The 25,461-nt window shown below is 42.9% G+C and overlaps 1 protein-coding gene across 21 annotated transcripts in view; it reads left to right on the top strand.

Moving 5' to 3' along the window:
• Positions 1-25,461, top strand: part of GRIP1 (glutamate receptor interacting protein 1) — a 1,044,357-nt gene that overhangs the window by 894,376 nt on the left and 124,520 nt on the right. For all 21 annotated transcript variants that reach the window (XM_069229162.1, XM_069229153.1, XM_069229151.1 and 18 more), the window contains 2 exons: positions 13,415-13,495; positions 20,785-20,854. In XM_069229162.1, coding sequence (XP_069085263.1) covers positions 13,415-13,495; positions 20,785-20,854 — 151 coding nt within the window. The remainder of the gene's footprint in view (positions 1-13,414; positions 13,496-20,784; positions 20,855-25,461) is intronic.

Raw genomic sequence — 25,461 nt, 5'->3', positions numbered from 1 at the left:
AGGTATAAATTTTGAACCTTCAGATACAACTTTTGAGTACACCACTTGACCTGTGGAAGACTCAGAAGGACTGCTGTGTTACTGTGCAAGAAGGACTGCTAATCTGTTGGCTTGCTGCCCTGCTGCCTGAGTGAGAAAGACTGGACATGCACCTGGACCCCAGGACCACCACAGTGACTCCAAGGGATAGTTGTCAGGGACAGATAAGGGTCCAACCACCTTGAACCTAGCAGCTGGACTCTTTCTGCAGTGAGTGCTATCTCCCAAGTAGTGCCACCAAAGTCCTGGACCCTTGGAAGTGGGCCTGAATCTTTTCTTCCAGCCTCACTGGTCCTGTGGGCAGAACCAATGCAACTCAATGCATCTCCTTGCAGCACTTCCCCGGAACCGCTGTTGCGCAAAGCATCCTCAACGCAGGCCTTTGCATCGCAAGCTCTTCTCAACGGGATCTACGACGACAGCGCATTCTTGACACAGGACCTTGCAACACTCCACAACCTGGATTTAAGATACTTTGTTCAGCGTGCCTAACTTGGTCCCTGTATCCCACCCGCAGTCCTTCTCGGTCGGTCTGAACTGGTGACTTTGGTGGTCATTATGAACACAGCGGAAACAACCGCCGTGTTCATGCTGGCGGTCAAAACACTGACTGGCAGAGACCCCGGAACCCCGCCGGCCAAATAATGAACCTTTCTGTGGACCGGCGGGCGGAAACATTGTTTCCGCACTCCAGCTCACAGAAAGGCTTGGCCGGGACATTGACGGCGGCTCCACATGGAGCCGCCATCAGTGCCTCTGTGCGGCAGGTGCAGTTGCACCCGTCGCGCAGTTCACTGCCCGAAAATCGGGCAGTGACCTGCGCAAGGGGGCTCTGCACTGGGGCCCCTGCACAGCCCATGCAAAGTGCATGGGCAGTGCAGGGGCCCCCAGGGGTGCCCCGGGGCACCCCCTCCACCAGCCTTTTCCTGGCGGGATATCCCACCAGGTAAAAAGCTGGCGGGAAATAAAACATTATCCGCAGGGTAGCACCGCTACCCTGGCGGATGGTGTTTCAACTCGTTGCCAGGCTGCCTGATGGCGGGAGCCTGGCAGCCCTCACCATGTTCAAAATATGGCGGTTTGGCCCGCCATGCCGGCTGACGGCTTCAGCCGCCGCTGCCGCATGGCGGGCCAAACCGCCAGGTTCGTAATGAGGGCCTTTATCCTCGTCCATTGCAACCAAATGACCACAGATGGTGCTGTATGTTTCTATGTACTATTTTTACTTAAAACTTTGATATTGCATATCTCCTGTTCTATTGATTAGATTTTTGTTTCTTTGATCTCAATTTATTAATTTTACTCTATTTTTCTAAATTTGGTGGGATTTTCTTATGATGTTTTTTCATTTTATTACTGTTTGAAGTGGTGCATAAATACTTTACATATTGCCTCCAAATTAAGCTTGACTGCTTTGGTGCCAAGCTACCAGAAGGTAAAGCACAGATTATTTTGGGGTTTGCTTGTGTTTCACCCTGGCAAAGATTGTGGTTGCTGCTGAGTGGGGCTTCAGCCCCTCAACCAGTAACCCAATTTCCTACAATTCTCAAGACACCACAGGCCAGATCCTGTCAGCTGATGAACACAGTGTGCATGCACGTGCTCGCACACACACATAACCATCCTCAGCATCCTTACGTTCCTCACTCACTCGGAAACAATCACTTTTGTATGAAACGTTATTCACAATAAATAAAATAATAAAGCTGCCTCATGAGTCAGATCAAGGCAATCCGCATATCAAGGTATTTAACTACAGTGCTGCAACATCTTTGAAAATGCTCCTAAAAACACAAACTGTCTATGGAAAAATTTGCATGGATTATACATAAATATTTCTTCTCTTTCCCCTTTTTCAATCCAGTTTGATACTACCTTTAATTAGTGTGGGAATTGTAGCAATCTGGTTCCTTCACCCCCTCTTTATAATGAAATAACTAATTGCATTAGTTAGTGGAATATTATTTAACTATTTTTTACATAGATTGTTGTTTTAAAAAGAACATGTTGAAGAGGTTGCTACCTCAGTCAACATCAACTGAGATTAAGGATAATAAATAGTCAAATTTAGATGTCTTGGAATATGATGTAAAAGCATTTATTATAACCACCAAAAAGCGATAACAGTTCGCCAGGAAATCTTTGTTTTCTTAGTGGCGCTATACAGAAGTTTCACAAAAACAGAACAGGTACCTTGCCTTCTTCCATGGCTTTTTCATACGAAAGCTGCTTTTTGAGCAAACTTTGACTGACCCAGGGATCAAGCTCTCTAGAACCATTGCAAGAATGACCTATATCAACTATTATATGTTAACATTCTGGTCGGACTTTCAAGAGTTCTTTAAGAACTTCAGTAACCGCTTACAGGGTTGGTTTGGGGAGGCAAGGAACCCCATTTAAAATGTGATGTACTCACACATCCTGCAAACAAGGGTGGCCTGGGAGTGCCACATACCTATGTCTTATCTAATTGCTCACAAACACCATGCTAAATATTAGCTCAAAGATGCAAAAACCCTGACTCCTGTTAGAGTTGAAAAGGCATTGGCAAGACCACCCACACTTCGCACTATTCTGAGAACAGCAGTGTGCCAAGATAGATGTTGTAGGGATCCCAAACTAGATTAGTGGGAACTAACAGGACTGCTGGGTGTGGACCTTACTCGCCTTTTAAAAAGATAGATGACAACCCAATCCTTTCACCACTTTTAGAGTGTGCAACAGTGTGACTGTTAAACAACTAAGTATTACTGTACTGGGTGGAAATGGATTAGCTCACAGGGATTTAGAGACAAAGTAGGAAATACAACAATGGCAGTGCTTCTTTATCACAGATTAAGGACCTCCGAACGCTCAACATTCCTAAATTTTCCCAAAGCCCCACCAGAATTGGGAATGTTAACTAAGTTGATTCAAAGAGATCTAATTAATGGTATAGTTACGTCAGTCCATGAATCCATACTGGGCTGGGAGACTGATCTGTGTAGACCTATAATAGATAATAGCTGGAAATACTGTTGTGTGCAGGTTAAATGTATGGTTTCAGTTATCAAAACAAGTTAATGCATTTTAAGATGTTGCACAATGTAAACTACACGCCGGAGCTTTTAATCCTAGCAGTCTCAGTCAATGTAAAAAATGTAAAATTACTTATGTCGCATTTTTGCATGTCTCTTGGTGCCTGTATTGGAAAGATGTATTTGAGGCAATAATTAAAACAATAATTAAAACTGCCAGACTAGACATTACACCTAACTTTTAACATAGGTTAAAAAGTAAAAATAACGTTTACAAAAAAAGAGTGACCTATACCACCTACCAGAAGATCATGCAAAGGCTGAATAGCGTGTGTTCCTAATGTTCTTCTTACTACATTCCATGGCATGCCAAAACTGGACCTCACTAGTCACTTGAACTCCAAGATTTACTAGTCCAGGTTAAGATCGGCCAGCCTTCCCACTCACCCAGGTGCTTCCACCCACATCACTCAAGATCCAAGCATGACACAATCCTCTTGTTTTCAAACACCTTAACTGAACCTTGAGTCCCAGCAACTAACAAGGTGTGCTGCAATCTTAAGTCTATAAGGTCAGCAACATAAAGATTACTGTAGGGACATAACAAAACATATCGTCTTGCTGCTTCTACAATTTCCACAGAAAATTCATGCTTGAGGGGACTGCTGCTGCTTCTACCTTCTAAGCAAGCAAATAATTCCGTCTGTGCTTGTGAACTAATGTGAAAAGTATTCCTGCAAAGACTCAAACTTCCATATGCTTGCTTACTTGTGACAGCAGATCTAGATAGAGAAACCCAGGAGTAAGGTTGCTTCAGATGAAGGCTACTAGGAAGCCTGGACTGCATTCCATTACAGCAGCGCACTGTTGCTTCATCTCTCTATACCGAAAACAGGATACATTACAGCTGGAATACTATTGAAATAGGGGGCCATATTGGCGGAATGAGTATTGGTAGAAATGCATACAAAAGATAAGAATGGACTGGTAAGATTGGCCATGTCATATACAATCCACAAGGGCGACTCATATAGAGAATGTATCTTTTGGTTGTGTAAATTGATAGTTTTCCGTGTATTCCAGCAAGCACTAGTGTTTCATATTGCAGTTTTCTCCAGTGTAATCTTTGTCTATATAGGAGGAAACGAAGAGGTAGGAGGAGCTACACCATCTACTGCACAGCCAATCTATACTGCCTAACTGCAACAAAGGTTTCTGTAAATGCTGAATTAAACAACTGAGTGATTATTCTGAGTGAACCATCGCCAAATATTGCATTAGAAACCACATTATCCAACAGTGCCAATATTGCCATGGCAATTTAAATTACCAAGTCATATTACCAAACTATCCCTGTTCTTGAGCTCAGCTAGGCCTTACTTAGGGCCCAGGTTTTATAAGCATGCATATTTTATCCCTACCATTCTTTGTTACTCTGCTCATCTCACCATCACGCTATGTGGTTCTCAAAATTCTCCAACTTCTCCATACCACTGCTAATCCCTAAAACCAAGAATAAATAAATGAACAAAAAAAGCTTGGCAAGGTCTGCATTTCACATCCTCATCTGGCTCCCTCTTTGCCTACACTGTCATCTCCAGTAACTGTCCACCATTTTGAAATGGCGAACGTAGTCAAATAACATCACCTTGACCTAGTTTTCAACATCACTGAAAGATGTCAACACCCACCTCCCCCTTTTCCTCGACCATATTAGACATTGTTGTCCCAGATAATGATTCAGAGTTGCAGGATAAGAGACAGTTTAAAGAAAGAAAGGGGGAGAGGCCATAGAATGGCATACAAACCGTATTTCAAATGATCCACATCATCCAGTCGTTCTTACCCATTACAGAACCTTCACAGAGGAATTTGCTATTTCTTTTATCCATTATTTCTTTTTCCCGTGCTCATTTCTTCCTAGGAGATGTTACACCCACTCCTGTGCTGGTAACAAATGGGGAGCAGCCTAGGGCCTGGCCATCACCTCGCTGCAAATGGCAAAAGCTCTTGGTAACCAGGCTTGATTTTGTTGCTCCATCAGCCACTGTGTAGGGTTCCTTTCTCATGGTACTTCCCTTTGCATGCAGGCTGCATCAGGGTTCCCTAGTAGAGTTGGGCCAGTACCCACTGTCAGTGCCCACTGTATGTGTCCTCTGTGTCTGCTCATCACTATAGCAGAAGTGAGTCAATACTTGACGTAAGTGAGCTCTGAGTCTATTCACCACCATACCAAAGGTTGGTCAGTGCTGCTGGTCACCTTTACAGAGGTGGGTCTTTACCTACGGGAGCTCTGTATCTTCTCATCATTATGCCAGAGGTGGATCAATACCTGATGTAAGTGAGCTCTGTGTCTGTTGTATACATGCTTTGTTCCTACCAAACTCTATACCAGAGGTGTTTCGTTGACAATTAAAGAAAACATGATGTAATGAGGGACAACCCTACTGTATCTAGAATTGTAAATCTCACCACTCTTCATTGATTTTACTGAAGCTTAGTTTAGACATTAATGAAAGACAGGGATGGCTCAGCTACTGTTCTTGCCTGGGATCAGTTTTCAGGCTATTACTGTATTCATGCTTTCTGTGTGTATGATTGGGAGGTAGAGTGAGTTGATGTAAAGGTTTGTGGCAATAGCAAAATGTGAGTGTCATTTTCTTTGCAAAAAACGTGTGTGATGTGCAGTTCTCAAATTTTAATCCTGCCAATTCTCACCCAGCCTTTAATTTTCTGAGTGTGATTTAATGAAGAACAGTGAGTTTATAAATCACAAAATCCATTAGATAAGCACACCTAGAGAAGTCTGTGGCACGTGCCCTGCAGATAGTACTTTTATTGAGCATGGAAGGAAATATAAGACTGTAAACCAATCCATGTTTTCTTGACAATTATATCAGCGATTGGCATTTACAAATTCAAGCCACTTTAAAGATGTTTTTCTGAGAGCTTGCAGTATATTTGAAAAGAAGATCTCGCCATGAAGTACCACGTCTGTAACTAGATTCTTAAGTGTATGCCTCAGAGAATGGTCCAGCTCAGATTCTCCTCTCGCATCTGAACCTGTTGACACCTCTCATGATGTGAAGATGAATTGCATCTCATAGCGCTCTGCCATATGAACCACGATGCGTCCACTTTTCTGCAGGGATGTGTTGGTTTGATGTGAAAACCAGGATGCAGTCCAAAGCACACTGTGCCTCTGAAAATTTTTAATTGATTACTTTTAGCTAGGGACGCTGTAAGTCAGTCGACACATTTCAGCCTTACTGACGTTTTCACTGACCCTTTTCTGATGGCCGAAAGGCTCTTGGAGCTGGGACCCACCTACAAAACAGGTTGCTTTATCCTTTTCTTTTAGACCAATACAGCTGACGCATTTGCCAGAGTGACAGCTATAAATTATAAACCATCGATTTTAAGAAGTCTCTCTTCATAATAAGCCATCTATCAATTGAGGTAAAATGAATGCAATGGGACTTTGGCCCCGTAAGACAGTCTTATTATTATTTTGGCACCTATCCTTTTTGCTACTATAGGTATATAGGCAACCTAATATTTCAAACATCAACGTGTATGATTTGGTGTACGTAAAGCGGTCTCTTTCCCTCCCCTTGGAAGATTCTATATGACAATGTGTATCTGGACACAGATCCTATAACCTCATTCGGGTGGAATAAATCTGTGGTGATGCATGGCACATATTGATCAATAGATACCACGGGTGACTATTAAGGTCCAAGTGCATGCTGTGGCTTGCAAAACGGACATGAGGCTGTATCTATCTCCTCTGCTTCTTTAGTGTAAACTCCACTAATGGGTCTTTTTAATATTTTTAATATGTAGATTTGCATGTTGTATTCTTCTAATCTTAGTTTGTATTCCTCTATGGTTGCTATTCTGTGCATGGGAGGCTTGTGGCACTGTATATATCTCGCAGCTTGGATATTGGACTCCGCGATTTCAAGGTTGTTCTTTTATGTGTTTTATGTACCAGATATTGTCTCCTGATGTGGCATATATAAAGAAATTGACTCTCCGTTTAACACATATGTCCTTTCTATGGCGTCTGTATTCACAATTGAACACAAGGTTGGGAACGGCCCTGATGAAGGTGGCCTCCCAAATGTGCGTAGGCCTTTGGCTCCTACTATGTTTTTGGAGTATTGTACTAGAATACTGGGATATCAGATATTAGGTCTCACAGCTCCTTGTATGTGTGTGTGTGTATGTATATATATATATATATATAAACAATTTATCATACTATTATTTTATATATATATATATATATATATATAATTTTTGACTGTACCTATGTATATTGTTGTATATATTATTGGTGTGTGAATGTGGTATGACTGACTCCATGTTTTGTCTTTTTTTATAATGTATTTGGTATTATGTAATAAAATATTTATGAAAATATTTTATGATTCTATGAAATGAGATTTGGTGCAGTGAAGGCTATGATATTGATGTAGCCCTAGATTGTACATACAGCCAATAAATAACTGTTGACATACATTATAAGGTGAACTTCTTTATATCGTGATTTCTTGTAGTGTATCTATTTATAAAGTGGTACTTTAAAGTAGCTCTTAGTCTTTCTCACAGCTTCTGCTGATATATCCCTACGCTGACACCTTATGTCTGTTTTTTTTACCTTTATTTTTTAGGACTCAGAACTGAGTCCAGAGTCCTAAGGTGGCTGCTTACACATCGTTATTGATGTGTTGACAACCAATCAGATCTCAGCTTCAGTTCTTTCAAGTCCAAGGATCCTCTGCAGCATGCTCAATGCAATGTTTTTTAAACATAAATTACTCAAAAACTACAGAACGGATTTACATCAAAACACAGAACACACACGTTCTGTACCAGGATCTTACTTTCTGTCAAATTTGGTGTAAATCTGTTGAAGCGTTTGGACTTGAGTTGTGTCTAAAGTTTCAATGCACAAATGTGTGGGGAAAACGCATTGTGGGACCCCCTTTTTCTTGGCCGCCAGTTGAGAGATCATCCTGAAGAATTCCAGAATGGATCTGAGGTGAAAGAACATTATTTTGGAAATTTCAGTGAAGATTTGTCAAACAGTGCCAGAGTTATTTTCAAACCCCAGAAGTGCTTTATCTATGGAAAAGTGATCCTAACTATAACTACCCAGTGGCCATCGCCAATGGGAAATATATATCTGTGCATATGCATGCATGTATAATATAAGTTGTTACATAATGCTTTGTAAAATACCACAATGCATCACAACGTGTTCTAAAGGTCAACACGTCATAATACAAGCCTGTCAAAGCTATGCGAAGCTGATATTTGGTCCAGTTTGTGCAGTAGGTGTGCCAGTGCATGCCTTAGAGGTGGTAATGTAAGGTGTAGGAAGTTGGCTCTGTATGCACTATTTCAAAGTAAGGAATGGTATGCACAGAGTCCAAAGGTTCCCCTTAGAGGTAAGATAGTGGCAAAAAGAGATAATACTAATGCTCTATTGTGTGGTATTGTGGTCGAGCAGTAGGCTTATCAAAGGAGTAGTGTTAAGCATTTGTTGTACACACACAGGCAATAAATGAGGAACACACACTCAGAGACAATTCCAGGCCAATAGGTTTTTGTATAGAAAAATATATTTTCTTAGTTTATTTTATGAACCACTGGTTCAAATTTTACATGTAATACTTCAAATGAAAGGTATTGCAGGTAGGTACTTTAGGAACTTTGAATAATCAAAATAGCATGTACACTTTCCAAATAAATAAAATATAGCTATTTTAAAACTAGACACTTAGTGCAATTTTCACAGTTCCTAGGGGGAGTAAGAGTTTGTTAGTTCTTGCAGGTAAGTAAACCACCTACGGGGTTCAAGTTTGGCTCCAAGGTAGCCCACCATTGGGGGTTCAGAGCAACCCCAAAGCTACCACACCAGCAGCTCAGGGCCGGTCAGGTGCAGAGTTCAAAGTGGTGCCCAAAATGCATAGGCTTCAATGGAGAAGGGGGTGCCCCGGTTCCAGTCTGCCAGCAGGTAAGTACCCGCGTCTTCGGAGGGCAGACCAGGGGGGTTTTGTAGGGCACCGGGGGGGACACAAATTAGCACAGAAAGTACACCCTCAGCAGCATGGGGGCGGCCAGGTGCAGTGTGCAAACACACGTCGGGTTTCCAATGGAAATCAATGGGAGACCAAGGGGTCTCTTCAGCGATGCAGGCAAGGGGGGGGGGGGCTCCACGGGGTAGCCACCACCTGGGCAAGGGAGAGGGCCTCCTGGGGGTCACTCCTGCACTGGAGTTCCAATCTCTCAGGTCCTGGGGGCTGCGGGTGCTGAGTCTTTACCAGGCGTCGGGATCTGGGAAGCAGGCAGTCGCGGTCAGGGGAAGCCGCGGGATTCCCTCTGCAGGCGTCGCTGTGGGGGCTCAGGGGTGGGCAACTTTGGCTACTCACAGTCGCCGGGGAGTCCTCCCTGAAGTGTTGTTTCTCCACAAGTCGAGCCGGGGGCGTCGGGTGCAGAGTAGCAAGTCTCACGCTTCCGGCGGGAAACGCATTTGTCTTGAAGTTGCTCCTTTGGAAACAAAGTTGCAGTCTTGGGTGAACAGAGCCGCTGTCCTCGGGAGTTTCTTGGTCCTTCTAGAGCAGGGCAGTCCTCTGAGGATTCAGAGGTCGCTGGTCCTGGGGAAAGCGTTGCTGGAGCAGTATCTTTCCGAAGGGGGGAGACAGGCCGGTAGAGCTGGGGCCAAAGCAGTTGGTGTCTCCGTCTTCTCTGCAGGGTTTTTCAGCTTAGCAGTCCTCTGCTTCTGAGTTTGCAGGAATCTGAGTTCCTAGGTTCAGGGGAGCCTCTAAATACAGAATTTAGGGGTGTGTTTAGGTCAGGGAGGGCAGTAGCCAAGGGGAGGGGGTCACATTCCTATCCCTATTGGGGAGATCCTCCATCTGCAAGATGGAGGATTCCTAAAAGTCAGAGTCACTTCAGCTCAGGTTGCCTTAGGGGCTGTCCTGACTGGCCAGTGACTCCTCCTTGTTTTTCTCATTATCTCCTCTGGCCTTGCTGCCAAAAGTGGGGCCGTGGCCAGAGGGGGCGGGCAACTCCACTACCTGGAATGCCCTGTGGTGCTGTAACAAAGGGGGTGAGCCTTTGAGGCTCACCGCCAGGTGTTACAGCTCCTGCAAGGGGGAGGTGATAAGCATCTCCACCCAGTGCAGGCTTTGTTACTAGCCACAGTGTGACAAAGGCACTCTCCCCATGTGGCCAGCAACATGTATTGAGTGTGGCAGGCTGCTAAAACCAGTCAGCCTACGTGGGTAGTTGGTTAAGGTTTCAGGGGGCACCTCTAATGTGCCCTCTGGGGTGTATGTTACAATAAAATGTACACTGGCATCAGTGTACATTTATTATGCTGAGAAGTTTGATACCAAACTTCCCAGTTTTCAGTGTAGCCATTATGGTGCTGTGGAGTTCGTGTTTGACAGACTCCCAGACCATATACTCTTATGGCTACCCTGCACTTACAATGTCTAAGGTTTTGCTTAGACACTGTAGTTGCCCTCGCCTATGGTATAGTGCACCCTGCCTTAGGTCTGTAAGGCCTGCTAGAGGGGTGACTTATCTATACTGCATAGGCAGTGAGAGGTTGGCATGGCACCCTGAGGGGAGTGCCACGTCGACTTACTCGTTTTGTCCTCACCAGCACACACAAGCTGGCAAGCAGTGTGTCTGTGCTGAGTGAGGGGTCCCCAGGGTGGCATAAGATATGCTGCAGCCCTTAGAGACCTTCCCTGGCATCAGGGCCTTTGGTACCAGTTACAAGGGACTTACCTGGATGCCAGGGTGTGCCAATTGTGTAAACAAAAGTACAGGTTAGGGAAAGAACACTGGTGCTGGGGCCTGGTTGGCAGGCCTCAGCACACTTTCAAATCAAAACATAGCATCAGCAAAGGCAAAAAGTCTGGGGTAACCATGCCAAGGAGGCATTTCCTTACATAAGGTATCTGCAAAGGCTTCAGGGAAACTCAGGAAGGCAGTTTTGGATCCATCAAGAGCTATGATGCAGGCTGCCTTTGTAAAGATGCAGCAGAGCCCCTACCATACCGACAAACTCCACCATGCCTATTGAAACAGCTGTAGAGACCCACACTGAAGGGTGCCATCTGTGAACACTAGCTCCCATTTCAAACAGCATAGTTACAGGTGTTTTACATGTATACCTGTCTTGTGTTGAACACTTTTAGCAGAGCAGTACAGGGATTTCATGTCATTTCACATTCTTCAATAACATGGAGCTTGTGTATGGCCAGTGGCAACATCGTATCATTTCTGTTGAGCCATGTCACGAGTTATTTTAAGGATTGTACCCTTTCTTTTCACAGCATACTAAGTGTATTTTGACCTTTGTTTGTAATTCTAAAATCTTTCTCCAGTGAACCATTGAAAGTGATTATTATGAGGAGGAGAATGCCTAATCTGTACGACTTAAGATAGAGGACATTTATTTTTATCTCGCTTAAGACCTCTACCTCTTTAACAACAGTGGGGTATATTTACACAGACGTGGTGCAGTGCTGCGCCAAAATTGGCAGTGTCCCTCTGTGTCACTTCTGGTATGCGCTGTATTTTTGCACAAATACATCACACCCCTGTGTTCCCCCAAGCTCTGGCCCTAAATTTAGCTGCCAACGCAGGGCATCCTTGCACCATAGTGCAAGGGTGTCTGCATTGAAGGGAATGATTGTTTAGGTGCAGAAAGGTATCCCTTCCTGCACATAAACAATCTACAATGGCAATTTGTTAATTCTATGTGTGCTGTAGAATGCAGGGTGGCGTTAGTTTTTGGTGCTGCCACAGATTTACGAATTCTTGTAAACCTGGGGCAGTTTCAGAAGCAATGGGTGTTGCAGTGGAAGGCCCACGGCAACGCCCGCCGCACAGAAGACTGCGTTGGAGAGGCCCATATTTACAAGGCAGTGTTAAGCCACAAAAAGTGGCTTAGCACCACCTTGTGAATATGGCGCAGTGCACAGTGCCACCAGAGTACCACAGAAAGTGACGCTCCGGTTGTGCTATGGGCATGTAAATATGCTCTTCAACTAACCCCATTTTTCAGCTATTGTCAACTGCCTCACAAGAAGAACCGAGAAATATACAGAGAAGTCAAATGTGCGAAGATATTGAATTTTTTTCTTGAAACTTTCTTTTCACTGAAAAACAAAGACTTAAGGTGCATCAATGTGGTCTCTAAATTCAGCTTTCTGCCACCGGCTCATATCTGACACTCAACACAGCATGCCCTTATAGATGTTCCTACAGCTAAGATGGCTGTTTTTGCCCATCTTTAGCCGCGACCAAAGCATGGAATTATCTACCCCTATCTCTGCACCAGGACTCCTACTTGCTTATCTTTTGTAGAACACCTCAGATTTGGTTTGTCAAATAATGTCACTGCTTCTTCAAAATTCTGGTAAGCTCTTGACTGATGCGACTACACGTCATGACTCTTTTAATGTTAGTTCTTTTACCAAATAATGATTATGTTGAGCTGGTTCAGGTAATATGGTATTTAAATATTGGCAACAAGCTCTCGTTTATATTGCGATTTATAAATATATATATATATATATATATATATATATATATATATATATATATATATATATATATAACGTAGCATAACTAAGTTATTTTCTAATTTTGCTCTTATTAAAGCAAAGCGAACAGTGCTCCTTAATGAAAACTGTATGAATACAAGTACCGCTTGAGGCTTGATTCTGGGAGGCAACTTCAGGAGGGGTTTGGTGTGTCAACAGGTATTTTTATTTGGCGCAGGGGTAAATGTTTTTGGGGTGTGAAGCATGATAGGGGAGAGGGACTTCAGTTGTTATGGTGTAAACAATATTTTCAACGTTTTTTGTAAATAAAATTGCATAGAGAAGATATTCAAAACATGCAATGCAGTCTTCCTGATTGATAATATCAACCCTGGTGCACGTGAAGTATGAAAGATTCACTCAGTTAAACTGGGGAGTTTATTTAGGCGCCTCGCTATGAGGTGATTTGGCCAACTGTAGGTCAGTACTAACAGTGGTGCTTAATGAGTCGATGGTGAGGATAATGGCAGTGGCCCACCAGATGGAACAGGCATTGGCTCACACCTCCACCAAGGCACAGGCATAAATCACCGAACAACTAAAAGAAAGATATGTCTCATGTTTTTGCTATGTAGCATTAGCATAGAGCTTTCGAAGTAATTTTGGCATTGATGAGCAAAGCAGACTTTGAAATGCACATTCATTGTCCTCTAATGCAGATTTTGGAACATCTGGTATTGTTCACACGCCATGAACCTTTGCCTCTTCTCTTGTTTGCAGAATCCGTAATACCCAGCAGTGGAACGTTTCACGTGAAGCTACCAAAGAAACACAATGTGGAGCTGGGAATCACCATAAGCTGTACGTATTGGGATTTCGTTTGTAGTCCTGGGATTTCCACCGTGGTCATCAATGTGACAGGGCACGTGATGCTGATGTGTTGATTTGGATATGAGTGGTAGAATATAGCTAAACTCTGCTACGTTTGAGGAGAAGTGGCCGTACAGTGGAAAGAGGTCGATGTTGACAGCCTTGGTTCAATATTCAGTTGTTTCAGTTGTTTTCAATAGTTTCGTTTTATAGTTCAGTTTTTACTACAGCTCTTTGAAGCACAGTTTTTGCTTACACTATAGATTGGTGTACTGTAGCTATGATTTTTTAAATAATTTCCATTGGTTTTCTTAAACATAAAGACAAAGTCACGTGAAGGACATTTGACAAAGATGAAACAGACATGGGAATAATGAAAAACACCAATGGCACATTCAGAATCCACATTTAAATTAGTAACATGTCACTACGAAGCAATAAGAAAATGATCCCAAAAGGCGAGCAGATTTTGTGATTCTTGGGAAATTCCCTGGCTTTATGAACTGCCTCCACTATGTGGGAGGCAGTCCCAGAGGGGGTGATGGGGAGTGCTGGGTGGGGATTCAGAATGCCAGCAGCGGGCAATAAAACGCTAAGCCAGAAGAAAAGTATCATACCTGCCAGGGAGGAGGAACACCGGGAGCCTGCCAGCTCTTCCATTATCCCTAAGAGTCCCAACTATGGTTTCGGAATCACTGCCTCCCCCGCAGTGGCATAACGAAAGGGGGGGGTCCTGCAAAGCACATGGAGGGGGCCCCTCTCCAGACTCCCTCAGGCCAGGGCTCCAGGGCCCCCCGCACTGCAGGGGGTTGGGTGGGCCTTTGGTGCGCCACTGCTTCCCCGCTACTATAGACACGCCTGTGGAATACTCAGCCGGTCCACCCGAACCACCAGACATTCCCATCCTACAGAAGACACTCCCACCCGCAGAGGGACATCATAAGCAGTTCGGAGGTGGAAATATTTTAATCGTTTTTTAGATTTACACTAATGATTAATCTCTGACAAAATGTATATTAGTATTGATGCTTACGCGTCTTGCAAATATTAAGCTCTATTTTTACATTTATATATTTACATGCATTGTTATTGTATTATGTTTACCGTGTTTTATTCACCTGCTTTAGGAATCCTTATCATAAGTGAATATGAATTTGTTCACTGATGACCATCTTTGTCAGTGGTACTTTGCAACCCCTCAGCAAGAACAGCTTTTTAAAAGAGACAAAACTCCATATTCTAATCCTGCTTCCATCTGGTGTTTAGGGTTGCAGAATCACCCACCGTAGCTTCAGTGTGCCTTGTGCAGTACATGCAGCACAAGGGGTGTGGAATACACATAAAAATCACTGGCAAAGGAGAGCTCTCTGCAGTAAGGTCAACCCCGCTTCTGCATGTTGTGGAACCAGGGAGAGATGTACCCCTAGTGCTGCCTTCACACTGGTCTTTCTGTTGCGCATCAATGGTGTACTTTCTTAAACACAAAATGTACCTGAAATCGAAAAAAGCAGGACTTGAAGCCAGGAATCCTCATCTCAGTACTGCAGCCCTAACCTTTAGACAATAATATCTCTCTGGCTTGTGGTTTAAAGTCACACCATTTCGTCTAAGCTCCTCGTGATTTATTTATTCCGAAATGCAGTGCAATATGAAGCGGAATCAAATATTCTGTCTGGGTTTCGCTGACAAGGGCAAGTCTAGAGGGAAACACTGAAAAAACGTGCTACAGAGGGAGAAGAATGGAGAGCTTGCATGGAGAGCCAGGGAGAAATGTCTCTGTTTACTGTGTTAAAGATGATGTCCTTTGTCCCTTTCAGAGGTACCACATTGATCTCAAGGGGCACGTTCTGTGGTCCAACACTTCATATAAAGCGAATATATATATACATCACACAGCTTTGACAGAATGTTTCTTTTGCGCCAAATTGCACTGCATTTCGGAACTGATATAACATGTAGCATAAAATAACGTATATCTCACAAAAATGGGTTTCTGTAAATGGTCTTACCTTAAAGGCAGTGTTAAAAATGTGATGCAAAATGTAATCGCCATTCAGATTCCTTTGGCAGGTTTGCTTTTATTTATTCAGGCTTCTGAGCTTTACACGGAACATAGACTACTTTGGCAGAATGCTGTCCTTACAATTGTAGATCCTAGTAAATCGTCTATGCCAGGAATGGCAAATTTAAGTATAGGAGGACGAGGTACATATCTAATTCTCCGGGCCACTTAAGAAGGCCTACATACAATGTATGTAAATGTAACTTAAGATAGTCAGTGGTGGTCCCAGGATTCAGGCATGGATATGGCCCTCCTGGACTTTTATCGGACACCCCTTGTCCTTGATAATAATGATGTGTGTACTTTTCTACTATATAGCGTAGATCTTCCCATAGTCCTCTGGTATCTGTGGGAGATAGTCCTGCGTGTGCCTTCTAAACATCTTTGTTATTCTTGATTCTCTTTATCCTCAGGCTCTCATCTAGGGTGTCCCAAAGGGCTAACTATTTATCTGGGCACATTTAATATGACTCCCTCCCTTTTTAGGTCTCACCTACAGAAAGCATTTAGCCTAATGTTGTTAAAGACCTATTGTGTACAATACTAATGCTTACAGTTGGCCTTGGGTCAGCCCACTGTTTATCACTGGTTGGCTTTCTTGTCAATCTTATTTCCTTCTGTACTGTTTTATGGTTTTTCTTCCTCTTCTTTGACTTGTCTCTCCCCTGAAGCGTAGCTACTTTACCATCCTTTTGGTTTGATGACTTGTATCCTTATATGACCCACGTTAGGGAACTACTTTTTTTCTTTTTCTTTCAACACTTTAATGGAAAGCATGTGTTTTTTGCTTTTCCCCCTCACATCCCCAGCAGGCCCCCTTCACTCTTTATATTGCTCACCCATTTCATCAGTTGCTTTCTGTTCTTGTCCAGCTCTGCATTTTTTTCCAACCCCTAACAACTCAATTTCTTTCCCACACTGCCCTGCCCACAGGGGTGCAGCTCAGCTACACTGTCTTGCTCGTCGCTTCTGCCCCAGTCCTCTCTTGCTCCCTGCCCCAGTTCATTTTCTAAAAAAATCTGTTCTGGTTTTTTGTTTTTTTTAGGAGAATCTGGGCGCTGTAATTTGCATTTTATTTATTTCATCTAGTTTAATGGTTGTGCACCATCTTAGAATGGTAACTTAAAAAACCATCTTAGTATATTTACAAACATGTGTGATCACACAGCTGCATTCATTTCAGCTTTTTTTGTTGCTTTTGCCGATATTGAACCGCCCCAAGTTACAAGTTTTATTAATAGTACATGATTACTTAAAACCATTGCAAAATAATTGAAATGATAAAGAATAATATGTTAAAAAGTACTAGACACCAGTTAAATCTTAATCATAAGAGCTATATAATAATAAAATGCATTTGCGATCCATAAAGTGTGTGACTTAAAGGGGCGCAAGTTGTCTGGCTCTCAGGAGGTTTTAACAATAATGTTATTAGCCAGGCTAGACGCTGCCAAGGCATTACCAGTTGCCTGGGGATTAGCAGGTGCCTAAGTAGGAAGCATATAGTCTGTAATGAGTTTTTGGGTGAAGTACAGTGGGTCATGGGCAAAGGAGGGCTCTGAGATTACTGAGATAGATGGCACATCTTGCTAGGGTTCTTACACATGTTTGTGCAAAGCATGCTGCAGAAGCCTCCTTGCAGGTGCCGGTGCTTTTGGATAAAGATGCTGGCTTCAAAAATGATCTCCTAGCATCCTCTAAGACAGGGCAGCAGCACAGCAGGCGGAGCAAGATTCTTTGCTAAAGTCACAGAGCCTGTAGGCCCCCTCCTACCCAGTTGAGGCCAGCCCAGGTAAAAGCCCTTCACAGGTATTGTAGGCTGGCGTGGGCACATGATGTTTTGCGTGTGCGGAGTTTAATAGCCTCCAGGAGGTAAGGCTGTTTTCCCATCAAATATGATGCATTCAGGGGGCATAAGATATCGGATTCCTGCAGTGATAACGTGTCTTGCTGAAATGATACAAGGCACACTTGTTTGTTGATGGCCCTATTCCATGATGGCAGATCCACCAAATCGAGCGCCAAGGCTGCTGTATCTATTTGAAGTGATTGAATTGCCTTATGCAGTTGGCCCTGCCATGGGGACCCTGGTCTTTTAAATGTATCTGTCAGACAGGCTTCCAGAGAATTGGTTGAAGCCCTTAGTATCCAAATGTAGTATTTCAGAATGTCTGATGCACATGCTAGTTGTTGGCTTGACAGTCCAAATTACAATCACACTCTAGATCTTTTCACATATCTGGGAAGTTGGAAATCTTTTTTGTATCTTAGGGTCTGCCGGTGGACATAGATAGTAGCGCAGCCATCCGGGAATGCGTGGTGCCCATAGTGGAGTGCTGGCAAGAGGCAGGCTTTAATAACTTTCTGCATTGGGGCCGCAGATGCACTTATTAAAGTCTTGTCCAGATTTGCAAGCCCATACGTGACTGCAGCTCCTTTCCTTCTTAATGAAGCTTTATGTGCTGTGGGTTTCAATGTTTCAGAAAATCAGACCCCCTAGTAGTTGTCGTTTTTTGACAGTTTGATCATATTATCCCCTATTCTCCACGTTAATGTTTTCTTTTTTGTATGGTGCCCAAATATTATAACCTTGGTCTTGTCTTGGTTGACCTTGAGTAAGTTTGTCTCATTGTAGGTGAGGAGGCTGTTCAGTGCATACTGCAGACCCGTTTCCGAGTGGTCCATTATAACGGTGTCATCAGCATATTGTAATATTTGAAGGGTCGTATAGCCAAGTTTTGGAGATACCAAGCTGCTATTCACTAAAGCTCTCCTCATTCCTGCAGTATATATGCTGAAGAGGAGCAGGGCAAGAACGCAACCCTGTTTCCAGCCGCCCAGGATAGGGATTCTGGAAGTAACTGATTTGGGGCCAGTTTTGACACAAACCCAAGTCTGAGTGTAAAGGGAGTCTATGGGCCCACAGGAGGATGAACAGCACCAGCTGTAAGCTGTTCACCATCGGAAACAGGCATTGCGAAAGCTAAAAGGTCCACAAACGCCTTTCAAAGGTGAGACCTATGACATTTGACAGTATATTTCAGTGATATTATTAACAGGTAACTCTGCTTATCAGATTGATTGACTCTATATGTCCTTTTGCATAGACATAGGAATAATAGCCAAATAGTTGTACTACTCAGTAATTGATTCCCTTGTTAGCCATCTACCTCGTTTTCTTCAGGTGTCACTGGCACTTCGCAGCGTTGCGGCTTTAGAGGACATTTTTAGTAAATTGTCACATACTGACACTACATCTTGTCATCAGCCCTGCTTCTTGTAACACCTGACCTCTACATGAAGGCATGCCACAGTTAAGAGCCCTACATTAAAATTGCAATCCCTTACTTCCAATCTCTTGAACATTATGGTAATAAACCTTGGAGGGGCTTCTTGTGCATTCAGTGTGGCTGGTACATTTGAGAGGGCTGAAGGGCTAGGGTAGGGGGACGTTGCATGTCAGACCTCTCACAAGCCCTACTGTCCTTTTAGTGCAGCAGCCCATCAAGAGCTCTCCTGTGTTCTACATAGTCAGTCAATGGTGCTGGAACAATTTTCAAAGTGGGGGTGCTGCCATCAGTGGCACATCACTGAAGCCACAGGGACACTGAAGAATGCAAGCATCACACGAAGAACAGATAGAGCAACGAGCCACACCTATTCAGCAGGATTAATTTTGGAGCACAGCGTCACAAATATATTATGAATGGTTGGTATGGCAGTGCACTGTCATTTACATGTTTTCCATGGAAATGGCCACTACATTTGCACAGACGGGCAGTTGTACTAGTAAAACTGTCTATGGTGCAAAAGATAATGTGTGGAAATACGATTTTACCAAATATGTATTATTTCTGCATCAATAAAATATCTTGATTTGTTTTGATTCCATTAAAATCTTTGTTTCCATCACACTTCAGTTCATTACTGATATTTAAATTGTGTTAAATAAGACATCAGTCTATCCGTTCACACTCCCTGTACCACAGCATGATTGTCATATAGCTCTGTTTACAAACACCTCTCAGTTTGCAGTCAGGCAAAGAAATGTAAACACCGATCTACTTGTTAAAGGAATATGCAGCAATTTATCAGAATACATATCCTGACATTTGACCTCTGTGTTCGAACGCACAGCAAATGAGATAAGATAAAAAACACATTGTTTTACTCATTCACCTTCTAAATCTTAGCATGGTTATTTTGGGGGTGGTGCAGCACCCCCTTCAGCACCTTTGTAATCCAGTCTTCTACAACGAGACTATATGCAGAAAAGTGTGTGATATGAATGTCTATTTTTTCACAGAGCCATAACGTAACCCCTCCATTCCTTCTGTAAAATAGTACACTTATATTTCTTGACAGTCACATAGTAACTGCCCACTGCCAGTACTGACTATTCATTGGCCTTACCACACATAGCCACAGTGGCATACAGGAGACCCAGCTTTGGGGAGCCCTCCAACCCCCTTCCCTACACTGTAAGGTCTGTGGGGCCCACGTCACACCTCTCTTGACTAGCTACTTATGCTCACTCCTTGAATTATTTCACGAACGATTGTCGTTTCATATGGGGGTGGATTTTGAAAATACAATTTTTACCTAAAGGGGCAACGCTCTGCCCCTCCCACAATCCACTCAGAGTCCTTAGATAAACACCACTGCCCTGGCAGAGAGCCATCTCTCGTGTTTCATCACCGCTAGAATCCTGAATGCTGCTGCAAGTTTATTAAATTTATAAAAAATTGTATTTTTTCTGTGCTTAAATTTATATCACAACTTGTTTTAATAAAAAGTTAAAAAAAAAAGAAATAAATAAGATGGCTAATGCAAGTGAGCTTCACAGAAAACAGCCGCTCTGGGGCACACTCCCCCCTTAGGAGGAATCTCGCCGGCCGTTGTTTATGAGATGTAAGAAAATCTATGATAACGTCTGTGTTTGATGGCACGAGCGGGGTGCTCTCTCCGCAAAGAGCCATCTGTTTCCCCGCATAAACGTTACACCCCATGATTTGTTTTACCTCTTAGAGTTTGCATGTTTTATTCCTCACGACAGCCTCAATCTGTTCGAGCAATAAATACACGTATGCTTAGTTTTTTTCCCCAGGTTTTAAGAGGCTTTATAGGAGTTTATTTGTCTGCGCGTCGTTGGTCTGTGTGTCGTTACGCCGTACGTGTGTCCGTTAACGCTCTCCCCCGGCTTGTTTCCTCTCTGCAGCACCTTCCAGCAGGAAGCCCGGGGATCCGCTGGTTATCTCCGATATCAAGAAAGGGAGCGTTGCCCATCGGTAAGGCATCTTTCACGTGTCCATCCAATTGCGTTGGCAGCAGCAGCAGTCTGTGAACGGCGTCCGATAACGCGCGTGTGCAGGAGACACTGATCCCCGTAGCAAGGGGTTAACCAGAAAATTAAAATGGTCCGCACGTAAAACATACCTCTAATGACTCCGAGGAGGCCAAGTGTCAAGAAGCATCGTTACTAGAAGAGTTACTTTCATTCTCTTTTCATCTGTCTATCTGTCCATCCCTTCCATTTCCATGCAGCTGCCCGTACCCCGTCAAACCATTCCTATCCTGTCCTGCCCATCCTTCGTTCGTACCAGTCACTGATCAACATATTCATGCGGCCATCCATCTGTCCTTTCACCTGCCCATTTATTCACTCTTCTCTATCTGTCCATTCGTCTATCCTGCGATCCATTCATCCTTTCGCCCACCAATCCTTTCATCTCAGTGTTTCACATCATCTCTCCATTCTTTCACCTTCTATTCAGACATACTTTCACTCTTTTACCCTTCTCCTCACCCGCTTGCCTTCCTTCCAACGCCGAATACCAAGGTCAATAGTCTTTAATCCACTATCAGATACTCCCTGTCCCATTTCCACACTCTTACAGGATCCTGCTTTTGCCCTTTGTGATGATTTTGCCGTCTTTCCAAACTGTGTGTTTTTCTCTCTCTTCCTCTAAGTAAATATTTGATGCAGAAAAATAAGTGTTGGTACCCAAACATAAGTGGTTGTGGCTCCCACTCTCAACCACTGGCTCAAGTTAAATACTGCAGGCCAGTATTGTATATCAAGCCAGTTGAAGCGCATCTCAAAGTAAAGTTTTCTTTTTAAAAATTTGTGTTCAGAGTAATATGGACAGCCAAGTATCTGCTCCTAACTGAATACCTTTAATTTCTGGGAGGTTTTGGACACTATCCTGCTTGCTGAACTGCTACTAACAACTTCTGAGCACTCCATAAAGATGATACTTAGCTTACCTTAGATTCTAGTACGCTGGTCATAGTTTTAGACAACAAAATTTAGGAATTTATCAAAGTAGGACAAAAAGCAGTATTTAATACAACACTAAGATTCCCATGTATATTTCACTACACTCTTGATGCCATCCTTAATCTGCTCACGCTGGCTATCTTTCCTGAAAAATATTTTAAAAAATGCTGGAAGGCTTGTACCCGTTGTAACTTTGACATAGCAACACAAAGACAAACCAGCTCTCAATTTGCTAATGGAATTGTCACTTAATGGTGAACTGGAACGTATGATTTAAGAAAAACATCTAGTTAATTAGCGGACTGTATATGTTTGCTATTAGTTATCCCTACATTGGTTGATTGAAACATACATTACTACTAAGAAAAATGTTGAACTAGATTTGCATTGAAGCAAGTTCATAAAAAAATTATCAAAGGTACATAATTAATTTTCATTGTCACAAAATCTCTATGGGTTTGTCATGAAGCTGAAAGAAATATTCCTATCTCAAGGTTTGGAAAATGCAGAACAAATTGCTCAATCAATAACAGTTTGTGCCTCCATGTCGAAGCCATAATGAAAAGTATAGCTAGTATGTGGTGGGAGTTAGAGAGTCAAATGGTATTTATGTTGTTGAAAAAAATAGCCTTAAGGGTATTTATTAGTTGCACAATATTGCTTAACCTTTCACCAGAGTCAAGTATACATACATACGCAGGAAGAATTACCCTTTGTTATGTCATGTTATGCAGCTTTGTAGAGCACACTGTCACCTAGGATGGTATCCTGCCCCAGAGCATGTCTGGGCCTAACCAAACCTATGGCCTAGTGGGGGTACTCAAAAGCCAGGTCTTCAACTTCTTGTGGAATTCAATAAGTCAGGAGGCTCTTGTGTGTAGTGGCAGGTCACTCCACAGTTTAGGAGAAATGAAGGAGAAGGCTTGACTGCCAGATGTGGTTTTCTGTCTGGAAGGTTTGTGAAAGCAGATGTGATTATTGTGGTATGTGTGGCTAGTGTTATGTAATGCCTTAAAAGTGTGTTATCAAAGAGTTTGAAATTTGCTCATTTGTGTATGGGGATCCCAGTGGAGATCCTTCATGTGTTTTTGTGATGTGAGTTTGGTGTGGGAGGTTGAGAGTGATTTGGGCCGCTGAGTTTTAAATTGCAGCCTTCTGGTGAGTTTTTTTATTGATTCCTGGCGGTCTTACCTCTTTTGGCTACCAAGTGGAGTCCCACGGTGAAGTGCTCTTCCCAAAGATCACAATCTCAATCTCAATCTTGTCATGTTCAGTTCAATTTTAGATAATTGGTCTTCATCCAGCGGGTGATTTCAATCATGCAGGCATTGAAACTAATCTGGATACTAGGCATCTTGTCCATGAAGAAGAGAGAGAGTTAAGTGTGTGTCAGCGTAGGAGAGGCTGTTGATGTTGTGAGAGCAAATGATGCTGGCTAGGGGGAATCACACATGCTTTTAAAAAGGTTTGGCTTGGGAGGAGTCTTTGAGGAACTCCCCAGATGAGGTTGCAGGCATCCAAGGTGTATGGTGTCAGGCTGACAGACTGGGTCCTGCAGTCAGGAAGAAGCAGGTCCATCAAAGTGTGTGTCCTTGTATTCGGATGTTGTGAAGGTGTTGGATTGGTGGGAGACTGTGTCAAATGCAGCGGATAGGTCCAGGAGGGTGAAGGCAGCCATGTTGCCTGTGCCCAGAGTCATGTGAGGGCAATGTCCGTGGTGTGATTGGGTTTGAAATCAGGCTGAATGGTGTTGGGGAGTTGGTGGTCGTTGAGGTATTCGGTGAGGAGTCTGATGATTTTCTAGAGGAAAGGTCTTCGAGACCTTGGTTAGAAGTGGAAGAAGGTAGATCGATCCATAGTTTGTGAGAGTTAAAGGGTTTGTGAAGGGTTACTTCAGCAATGGGAGGACAGTTTGCATATTTCCAAGCATCTTAGAAGATCACTGAAGAGGAGGAGCCAATCAGAATGGGTGTAAGCATGGCACTGCACTCCTCTGAAGTAGGCATGGTGGGGGCAGGGGTCCAGTGGGGCTCCTGAGTGAATGGACCATAGGGTGATGGTATTCTGGGGTGATGAGAGACCATGTGGTTAGCATTGGTTCTTTATATAAGATCAGGAGGCATTTGACATGGTCTGTTGGAACAGTTGCTGGTTGAAGCTGTCCAGTTGCAGGTTGAAGCTGCAGTAAATGGCAGTGATTTTGTCCTGAAGAATTGAGAAAGATTGTTGCAGAGGTTCTGTGAGGCAGTGGCCGCTGATGAGGTGATATCCTTCACAATTGTGAAGATTCCTTTCCTTCTATTGGTGCTGGCATCACCATGGTCTGCAAGAGCGGCACATTTGGTGGTCTGGTGACCACTTCTCCTATAGACACGGATGACTTGTGTTTGTGGAGTCCCTCACACACAGCCCACATACTTGTGGAGTATCTCTCCTAAATTGCACATATTAAGCCTTGAAAATTACCATGAGGGAACGCAGCCTACCCCAAATGTTTTTGACTTCATGTGTACTCTAACCATGGCACTAATACTCATTTGATTAGCATCTTCTCTTCTTCCTACTTCAGAACAACTATCTGAAGCTGATGTGGTTTACTGTTGTTAGCTTCTCTAACATTTCTTGACTAATGTAAGCCAATTTGTTCTAGATGGCAGCTGATAATTACATGCTATGGCTTCAAGGGGGTCTGTGAATCCTTAATTCCTGTGTGGGCCATATTCAGGCCAAGAATTGCAGATTTTTAATTGACAAGCACAGTATTTATTTAATTTATTCGTAATTCAGATTTGGCATGCTGAATTTGGGATGATTTTTGGGAGGTGGGTTAGATTTTGTAAAATAATGAATCTCTAGTGGAAGGAGGAGCGCTGCTGAAATTGAACCCCTTGTTTCTGCATCCCATGTTTCAGCAAATGGAAATTAATTCTATATGTGTTAGGGGCTGCAATTAATGAATGTCCCCTGTACTTCCTGTTAGACCTGGTCAGTGCACTACAATTATGCTTCAAAATGTGCAGACGATGTTCAAGACAATGTTGTAGCCGAATTCCCCACACTATAAATGTTTCTTTATCTCAATCAAACTCTTCTTAAATTCATATTAGCTCAAATCATTATTATTATGACCTTTTCACAAACAATACACAGCAGGTATAACGAAATCCCAGAATCATTCAATAATTACATCTTTTTCAAGAAAGCACTAATGTGCCATTCTAATGACAAAAGGCTATCTATATACAAATGTGAGCTGCAGAAGATAACATAAAAGAAGTAATAGGCAATCACTGCACGCCTGCTTTTTGTGAACTTCCTGGAACTCAGAATAAACTTTAATGAAATCATAATTGATTTGGATCCTTATGAATTGGATTCAGATAGCAATACACTTTTATTGCCAAATATATTTAATCTCAGGGCCACCATTATAGTTTACTGCTGAAGCAGTTATTATGTGTTGAAATAATTGTTTCAAATGTTGTTATTCCAACATTGTCAATTAATTTACTTCCCACCACACTCACTTTAATAATTTGTTTCAGTAAAGTTTTATGGCGTTTCTTACAATTGTACAGCCAAAGAGGAAAATTGTGCAAATATATCCCTGGGATG

Source organism: Pleurodeles waltl, chromosome 4_1, assembly GCF_031143425.1.
Source record: "Pleurodeles waltl isolate 20211129_DDA chromosome 4_1, aPleWal1.hap1.20221129, whole genome shotgun sequence".
In the NCBI taxonomy this organism is placed as follows: Eukaryota; Metazoa; Chordata; class Amphibia; order Caudata; family Salamandridae; genus Pleurodeles; species Pleurodeles waltl.
Note: the sequence above shows the minus strand (reverse complement) of the source record. Positions and strands in the feature narration are given on the sequence as shown.